This window comes from Epinephelus moara, chromosome 17 (genome assembly GCF_006386435.1).
Source record: "Epinephelus moara isolate mb chromosome 17, YSFRI_EMoa_1.0, whole genome shotgun sequence".
In the NCBI taxonomy this organism is placed as follows: Eukaryota; Metazoa; Chordata; class Actinopteri; order Perciformes; family Serranidae; genus Epinephelus; species Epinephelus moara.
In genome coordinates this window covers 32,847,915-32,857,905 of record NC_065522.1, presented here as the reverse complement: position 1 = coordinate 32,857,905, position 9,991 = coordinate 32,847,915, and the positions used below count along the sequence as shown (strand labels likewise).

At 43.3% G+C, this 9,991-nt stretch overlaps 1 protein-coding gene across 1 annotated transcript in view; it reads right to left on the bottom strand.

Annotated features, from left to right (window-relative positions):
• The window catches only part of LOC126403680 (endothelial zinc finger protein induced by tumor necrosis factor alpha-like), an 8,541-nt gene extending 7,328 nt beyond the window's left edge, over positions 1-1,213 (bottom strand). The window contains exons 1-2 of the mRNA XM_050066389.1: positions 907-1,213; positions 230-350 (exon numbers count right to left, since the gene is read on the bottom strand). Of these exons, the coding sequence (XP_049922346.1) occupies positions 230-350; positions 907-1,096 (311 nt within the window). The 5' untranslated portion in view covers positions 1,097-1,213. The remainder of the gene's footprint in view (positions 1-229; positions 351-906) is intronic.
• Positions 1,214-9,991: the final 8,778 nt, after the last annotated feature.

The window sequence follows — 9,991 nt, the reverse complement described above, 5'->3', positions numbered from 1 at the left end:
ACCCGACGGGAGGGGTGAGCGAGTGAGCCCTGCAATCTAGAATTTGACCACTGATGTCACTGTTTTCAACCCATTTTACACACTGGCCCTTTAAATGGCCAAAATGTTGCATGTTGCCTCAAGGCAACACCGGACCATAGAGGGTTCAGTTTTCAAACATCATCAAATCATTCACTTCCTGTCTCTGTGTCATGTAACAAGTGATACAACTAGCTGTTTATGGAGGAACCTTGATGAAGTTTCATCAGTCGAGTCTTCCAGTTTCTGTGGACGCTCAGCGGACTCATCCTCCTCCTCATCTTCATCCTCCTCTTCCTCAACAGGGCCAAAGCCCCTGCTGCACTTCTCACCTGAACAAGACATCAATTAATTCCACTTCACTTTTCTGAAATTTTTTTATTATGAGTAAAATTACAGGCAGAACGTGAAGTGTGGTCAGCACACGCCAAACTCCAATAACAAAACACGGTATTCTAACTTCCCTCACCTAATGTAACATCATACATGTGATGCACATATGATTTAATACCATTAATAATAACACTGGTGTCTCTGCGTGAATTCGGCCTTCACAAAGCAGCAACACCTGAAAGGGAAGTCCTCATGAATCAACGTGTGAGTTGAGCTCAGTTGCCTTATTTGCTGCGAGTCTGGGACAGGGACAGGAACATAATACCGCATCAAACAGCTAAATGATGTGCTCGTTTGTCAGTTACAGGTATGCCGAATTAAATAATAAGTCGTTTTCATTACAGAAACATTTTCAGTTTATTAATTTGTTGTATGCGGGTTTGTTGACAGCCACATAAATATTAAATTGCAGAATATCTAAACGGAGTTCGGCATGTGCCTGCTTCAACATAGCTTAATGATTTTAATTTGTACCCCAGGGAATGAAACACCCACCTGCTTTGATGCAGAAGACCTGAACCTGCAGAGCCTCCAGCTGTCTCCTCTGCCGGCTGATCTCCTCTCTGAGCCCCGAAGCCTCCTCCTCATACCCGGCTACGAGTGTGTCCACAGCCGCTAAGATCTCCTGGGAGGCGGCGGTGAGTCTGTCGGTGATGAATCCTCTCAGAACATCTGCTTTAGACATTTTACTGTGAACTCTGAGCCTCGTGTCCGCTCACACTCTACACACATTTAATTATCTTCATTAAAGAACCATTCTCTTTGCGCGTTGTTTACTAGCTCGACCCGTTTCCGGTTCCGGTGCGTGCATAAATGTCATCCGAGTAGAAATCGAGACCAGAGCAGGTGTTCCGCGTCTGCTGCGATTGAGATCTAATAAATTAAGAAAATAATAATAATTTAAAAAACAAAAAACAAAAACAATAATCATAATAATAATTATTATTATTATTATAATTATTATAATAATATGTTAAAATTGTATAAACGTGCCAGTAGAAATTTAATCATATCACATTTAATCATAAATATTCTCCTATTCGTCCTGAGATCAACAGCAATGAAGGAGTTGAAAAATAAAATAAACTCGTGAAAGATAAATTAAAGTAAGAATGCAGGATAATATCAGCACGTCATCTGTATCGGCCATATGGTCTTTAAAATGAACTATAAAAATTCACTTCACATGTCTCCATCTGCTGGTGGGCCGTCACGATAATAAGTGTACATGTATTATATGATGTTAATTCCACTACAGAGGAGACGTGATGATCACTGACATTAGGTGGAGAAAAAAGTGGCTATCTGTATTGGTCATCGGTCCAATGAGTTGTTATATCAGCATATTGGATATCGGCAAAAACCCAATATCATGCATCCCAAAATTAAATTTTTAAATGTTTTATTGACTGTAAAAAAAACTATCATGAATTAGCCTGAAGAACAAAATAATATTTGTGTGTAATTGTTTCATGTAAAGATCTTCACAGCTCATTAAAGAAACAAGACTGATGACATGTGCTCAGTGTCCTCACTGGGAGCCAGTGATGGGAGATATTGTACTACAATAAAAGTACAAATACCACGATGTAAAATACTCTAATACAAGAAAAACTCCTGCATTTAAACTCCTTCTTCAATAAAAGTATCATCGGCTTAAAGAACGAGTTTTTATTGCAGTGACAGAGAACGAACACAGGGCGGCGCTCCTGCACAGAGCAGCATGCTGTTACACATCACAGTACAGAGAAACAACACAAAAACCAAAACCAGTGTGTTTGCTCCAGTTGGAAAAAATCATAAATATTATTTAATATAAGTCCTCGTGTTCTGAGACGTTCGTCTTTGTCGAGCTTCATCAAACATGCAGAGTTTCAAAACAACTTCCCGACAACAAGAACAAAAACTGTTCTGTATCTGTTCTTCACTCATTCTGGAGAACTGTGACAAAACCCTAATTTTAACCCTTATTTTATTTTTATTTTGACTCTGCAGGAGTCCTGGTGATGTAGTGAATTCATTTTATTCCTGACTGATGGAGTTGACAAAACTCTGGGACACATATTTTTACGATTGCTTTCTATCTTGTCTCAGCCAGCAGTTTAACTGAATTTTACTCTTTTTTTTATCATATGTTTTTATCTTTTTTCTCTCTCACTAATGTTGTGATTGTCTTTTGTGTTCGGCACTTTGTGTTGCATCTTATGCTGAATTGTGCTCTATAAATAAAGGTATTATCATTTAATATTATTATTACATCTGTAAAGAGCCAACATGTTCATCATGAATATATTTAAAAACAAAAATGATTATAGCAGTACTACAGTACTGTTAGTTAGTGTTTTGACACATTTTTTAATAGTTTGAAGTCGTGACGTTTCGTCTGGGCGACACAGGGGAAGTTAAGAAGTTAGAAACATGTATATAAAGTCTTTAAAAAATAAAATGTCACTCCAGAAACAGAATTAGCGTGTTGACAAGTTATAACTGGGGAGACATGATTTGTCCCAGTTCAGCACACAGAGGACTGTCTGAACAGACCGAGGGTCTAGGTACCACATCTGAAGGGTTACTGCTGGTTCCAAAGGTGCTGGACTGAAAGGGTTTGGTGGAAACAGGTCTTGTCTGTACCAAGTGAATTTTTGGTAACATGAGGTGACTGTGGATGTGACTGCAGTCGATGAGCTCAAGACTTTTTTGAGTTGTGGAAAAAAATCTTTGATCCGAGCGTCATCAATTCAGAGATCTGAAATCATGCAACAAGAGTCTAAATGTGACCTCCATTTTATCGACCTTTTGTTGCTGAGCAACCTTCAACACTCCTCCTCCTCCTCCTCCTCCTCACCCTCCTCCTCGTGTCTCCCCCCCTCCACCTTCTCTCGTTCTATTTTCACCGGCATGCTCGACTTCCTGGGCTTCTTCTTCGGCATGGGGTCGCCTGACTCCCACCGCCGCTGCCGATTGGTCAGCAGACTTGTGATAGCCTCCTCTGGTTTCCCCTCTGTGACATCACAGTCACATGACACTGGGCGACTGTCACAACTGGCCATGGGGATGGGGGCGGAGCCAGTGAGGGGAGCAGGTGCGGTGAGGCTGAGCAGGTGTCGACAGCGTTCGGTTTTCTCCACCGCAGGAACGACAAGAGAGACAAGACAAGGAGGGGAGCCCAGTGAAGGAGCACCGTGAGCAGGGAGGAGGGGGGGAGGAGGTGGGACCAGGTTGGATCTGTAGGTGGAGCCATTCAGGGCGAAGTTCTGGTTGGTGTTTTGGCTCAGAGGCTGAGGCAGAGGGTGAGAAGAGGGAGGAGGGGAGTCTGAGTGAGGGGGTGTGTCGCTCTGGCAGCCATGTTTGGAGTTTGTATGAACATTTAACCCGTTCCTCACGGTGTGTGTGCGCATGTGTGCGTCATCATCATTGTGTTGCCAAAGTGTGTCGCTGATATGTTTTTCCTTGCACATACGTGTGTGAGTGTTGTGTACATCTTTGCGAGCCTTATATGTTAGTGTGTCAGAGTGTAGGCTTGTGTGCGGGTCAGTGTGTGTGTTTTTTTGTATGTGTGCGTCTCTGCTGGCGCCCGTGTGTAACCGTGGGTTTGGGTTGGCGCTGTGTCGGTTTCGGCTGCGCAGAGAGCTGAAGACCATGGTGCAGCCCGCGACCGTGCAGCGATGTTTGATCTTCAAGTGGACGGCATTGTAGTGGATCTTCAACGTTCCTGCACAAACAAGAAGAAAAAGTGGCGCTCTTGTTAAGTTTGTGTCGACTGACCAGGAAGAACAAATCCAGCTCAAACATACACCAATAAAACGACAGATGAGATTCTCTTCTGACAAACACATCACAACACCACTGTGGTCTTGTTTCTCCAAAGTAAAAACTTATATTCTTTTGCTCTCTGAAAACCAGGAGAGGACCTCGAATTATACTTTGTGGAACCCCAAGACACAAGTTTAGCAGTTGACCTCAAATTGAACCCTGTGGAACACCAAGAGGCAAGTTTGCAGAGGACCTTGAATTGAACCCTGTGAAAAACAAGACACAAGGTTACTAATGGACCTCGGCTTGAACCTATAAAACATCAAAATACAATTAGCAGAGAACCTCGAATTGAACCCCGACAACACCAAGACACGAGGTTAACAGAGGGCCTTGAATTGAACCCTGTGGAACACCAAGAGGCAAGCTTGTCAGGTGACCTTTAAATTGAACCTGTGGAACACAAGACACAAGGTTATCAGTGGATCTCAAATTAAGCCCAGTGGAGCATCAACACACTAGGTTAGCAGAGGCCCTTGAACTGAACCCTGTGGAACACCAAGACATCAGATCAATAGTAGAAGACCTTAAAGTGAACCCTGGCAAAGTCAAAACCACAAGATCAGTAGAGGAACTCAAATTTGACCTTGTGGAAGTCCAAAGCAGTCGACCAGTAGCAGACCCGGGATTGGACTTTGTGGGACCCCAAATAAAGTAGAAGAACTAAAACTAAACCTTGTGGAACTGGCATCCACTCTAAGTAACAGACGTGCAGCAGAAATAACAACATTCCTACCTTTGTCATAGAAGCTTTTCCCACAAACGCCACAGCACACCCTGCCCTTCCGACCTCCTGCGGGTGAAAGAGAAGGAAGGGAGCAGAGGGAGGAGGGGAGAGGACGGAGTGAGGAAGATGGGGAAGAGTGAGGATGTAGGGAGGAAGAAAAGGAGGATGTAGGAAGAGGACAGAGGAAGGAGGAAGAGAAGGATGGGAGAGGATTTAGAGAGAAGGACGAGGAGCTGTGCAGCTTCTGGGAGATCTTCAGGGGAGTGGAGGAAGAGGAGGAAATTGACGAATGGTGTGATGAAGAAGCAGGAATAAGTGAGGAGCTTAAGGAAGGACAGAGTGAGGAGGTGTTCTCCTGTTTGGCCACGCCCCTGTGCTGGTCAGGCTCCTGGTCACTGTGGGATCGGCGGTCCTGATGCCATGCTGAGTGAGGTGGGTGTGGCTTGTCAGGATCTGCTTTGATTTTAAAACCTGGTTCAAACTCAGTCTGCTGCAGACTGCGATCATTTTCTTGTTCTCTTCTTCCTCCTTCTTGCCTGTGTCTCTCAGGCAGTTTGGTCCCACTGAGCTTCCGTAGGCACTGTGTGAGCTTACTGGGAGGAACAAGCTCCTGAAACAGAGAAAGAAGGAGGAGGACTCACACTGAGAAGAGCTGGCTTTCATAAACGAGATCTTGGAGGAGAACATCATTTCAGTTAATTACCTTGGTGGGAGGAACCAAACAGTGCAAGGCGGGGCTTGGAAAGTGGAAAGGCAGAAGCAAAGACGGTCCACCTGGAAAGTTTTCAAAATGGTGGACAGGTTCACTGTGGTCAACAGGACTGTTCTTCTTAAAGCGGCAGACCCCGGTCACCAGACGTGAATCTCCGCTCGTGTTCTTAAACACTTCTGGAGTTCCCCCGTTGCGCTCGATGAACGTGTTGATGTTTGACTGGCAGCTCTTTGGGGCGGGGCTTAGCTCTGGATCAGAGAGGTGATTGACAGCTGTCAGGCACTGCAGGGTCATCAACTCGACTATGGGACGTGTCTCGCCAAAGCGAAGGAACTGTTTGAGGATGAGCAGCTCTTCTTCAGGGGCCACCATCAGCCAGCGGTCCAACACCTTCCCACTGGGGTGCTGAAGAGAAACAAACCTCAGCGTGAACGGATCAAAGTGGTCAAGACTCCAACGTATTCTCACTCTTGACTCGTCACATATCGACACTTAATCAGCGGACTTTTCTACACATGTTGCATCTTAGGTGTGTCTGTTGTTGACGTTCTGGGATGGTGCATCGTATGTTTTCAAAAGACAGGAAATGTATAGTTTCTGCTCGTTAGATGCAGACAGTCTTTCAAAATAATGTCACAGCAAACGTGCAATAAACGCACCTGGTTAGGTTCAGATAAAAACATCATGGTTTGTCTCAACATTTACACAGGAAGTGAACGCCAGACCCGTCCTACACAGACCATCCAGCCCCTTATGTTGTTTTCTGGAGGCGTTATAAACTGACGCCGCCCAGCAGCGTATCCTACCGCTGTGAAAGGATGGCCAAGCGGCGGTATTAGACGACTTCAGCATGAGAACAGGTTGAAGATTCACGACAGAAGAAAATACTTGAGCCCATAAATCCTGATTTCATAGCCAAGGAACCAGACAAGACAAGTCAGGAGGGCTTTGCTCAGCCTGCTGCTCCTGCGGGAACTGCCCATTGGTCCGACATCCCATTGTTTCGACCATATTAAACTCATTGTTCCGAAGTCCGTTCCGAAATCATCATGATGCCCTGTGGTTAAGGTCTGGTTAGGTTTAGGCACAAAAACCACTTGGTTAGGGTCAGGAAAAGATCATGGTGTGGGTTAAAATGAAAAAGAAAGTGACAAACACATAAGCCATGAGCCTGCTAATGGGATGTCGAACCAATGACATGGACCTGCTCCTGCGACCCGTTTGACAACAAGCTAGCTTGCAAGTCGGTGGTTGTCAGGGCAGTTATTGTACGACGGTTAACGCGTGGCGGTGTGAAAGCAGCTTCAGACATCAGATATCACTATGACATCGTATCATTGACTGTGTAAGTGTTTACCTGCAGCATGTACCCTCTGACATAGTCCCCCAAACTCCAGCCCAGTGTGTGCAGGATGTGGCCGACCTGAAGACAACAAAAAGAATCTGTTACACATCAAATGTAATTTATTACTTCACTGCATATTAAGACTCATTTGCAATATTCCCTCTTATTTAAGCAGTTCCTGGTGAACACCCAGGTGTACCTGATCTGGGGTCAGGATGCTGTAGAGACGATCCAGCAGAATCTTCAGCCGAACAGGAACAGCCTGAGCTCCGTACAGGACCAGGGAGCTCAGGTCGAACACCAGCCCAGGAAGGGCCACCTCCACTGGGCCGCAGCTGGAGGGCGGCTGGGTCTGAAACTGGAGCTTGGCCAGAGCTGGAGAGGAAGAGGACGACACGTGTTATCTCCTCGTCGTGCACTGGACAGAATATCTGAGATCAGTCAACAACTCAGTGAATATTTTAAAACTGGAAATAAAAACTGTTTGAACGACAGTAAGGAAACATCTGCTTAATATTATGGACTGAAAACATTGTGTGCAGATGCTCTGTCCAGATGTTCCTGGTGATGTGATGACAGCGACACCTGACTTCATGTCACCGTGGCGACTGAACACATCTGCAGTGTGTGTGTGTGTGTGTGTGTCAGTAGGTGTGTAAAGTCCAACACTGTGACGCTGTCAAACTGCAGATTGTCTCTCTGTCTTGAACACTGAGCAGACGAACAGAAATGTTTTTCACATTTTAGACGTCACACAGGAAGTTTTGTTGGGATCAGAAAACGTGAGCGGCTGCAGTCAGTCAGTGACTGATGTCGAGATCAAACCTGAATAACATCAGGACTATGGGACGTTTAAACTTAGTATGACGAGGGATTCTATAAAGAGGTTGACTCTGACTTGTTTTCTGCTAAACAACCTCCAGTCTGTGAGGAACTAAAAAGGTTTGGTGCCGTTCACCATGAGAGTCTTTGAAACATTTAATCCACTACGTCCAGATTCACAATTTTTAGTTTTAACACTAAATATAATAAATATAAATTGTGAAACAGTGTGATGTGCTTGAATACTGAGAAAATCTCCATAGAGTTTGGTTGGTGGCTAAAATCTTGGGTGGACACCTGCACTGTGGGGACACAAGTGTTTGGTGGACACCTGCACTGTGGGGACACATTTCTACTAAAGACCTGCATTGTAGGAACACAATTCCATTGAACACCTGCATTGTGGGGACACAAATCTTTGCAGGACACCTGCATTGTGGAGACGCAAATCTTTGGTGGACATCCACATAGTAGGGACATAAACCAGTTTTAACACTTGCATTGTGGGGACATAAAGCTTTGGTGGACACGCACATAGTCAAAACACTGTACTGTGAGGACACGGGTCTTTGGTGGGCATCCGCATAGTAGGGACACAAACCAGTTTTAACACCTGCATTATGGGGACACAAATCTTGGGTGGACACCTGCACTGTGGGGACACAAGTGTTTGGTGGACACCTGCACTGTGGGGACACAAGTGTTTGGTGGACACCTTCACTGTGGGGACACGAGTCTTTGGTGGACATCCACATATTAGGGACACAAACCAGTTTTAACACCTGCATTGTGGGGACACAAATCTTTGCAGGACACTTCCTTCAACAACCTGTTTCTTTCTTTAGTCACCTGGTTTTTATGTCTGTCTGCTACTGTATGATTATTTTGTTTATCACATGTTTGAAATAAACTGCTATGAACTAACATTGTGGGGACACAAATCTTTGGTGGACACCTGCACTGTGGGGACGTACCCTATTGTAGGGACAGCAAAGACAGTCCTTTCACGTTCATCATTAGAGCCAAAATGTCCTCACAGGTAATGGTACCAATAGTAGTGCATGTGTGTGTGTGTGTGTGTGTGTGTGTGTGTGTGTGTGTGTGTGTGTGTGTGTCTTACCGTGTGCGACCCAGCCGTGTCCACAGCAATCACATGACCTGAGCTGGACAGTTCCTGGTTTGAAACACGCACAGCTGCAGCCGGACACTGTGCACCTGACAGACTGAACAGGACACATTAACAGTCTTTATATTCAATATGTTCCAAAGCTTAAACTGAATGAAGGACATTTCCTGTCGTGGTTATGACTTATCTGTAAATTCAATATTCAACACACACACACACACACACACACACACACATATACAGCAACATATCATATCTGTGAGGTGTGTACCTCCTCAGTGTCCGGAGCCATCCTCATGTCTCGGTCCTGCAGTCAGAACAGAAACAGCCTCCTGATTGGTCAAATAAAGGACAAAGGTCATAGTTTGTTTTAACACGGTCATAAATTATTCACAATATAATTCATATTTCTGATACAAAAATATTTAAAATGTATTAATTTGACATTTGTCATTTATTTATTTATAGTTTTTATTTTTCTTAATTAGTTACAACAGTTGTTTGTATTAGATAAAATAATAATAGGTGACATTAGGAAACAAAAGAGTCATTATTTATCTTTAATTTTAATTAATTTTATGTTTATTTTGAATTCATTCTTTAAACTTTTTCATCTCTAGGGTTTTTCTTTTAATGAAACACAACGGTGATGATTTACGGTGATAAATAAGTTTTGATATGATTTAAATTTTAAAAGTTCTACATTGATTTATCACAAACTCACTGATCACTGAGAGCTCATTAAGATTCACATTTATTTACTGTTTATATTTTTGTTAATTAGTGAGAATAGTTGTTTGTTTGTATACAGATAAAATAATAACAGATGATGTCAGGAAACAAAAGAACTACAAAAAGATTTGACTTTATTATTATTATTATTATTATTACATTTTTAGTTTATTTTTGAACAAACTGGTTTTCTCAAAGAAACAATTTAGTCTTTTAAATATCTTTAATACATTTCTTACACTCATGAACATATTTAACATTAGATGTTTTTATATTTATTATTATGGAATCATTTTCCATATA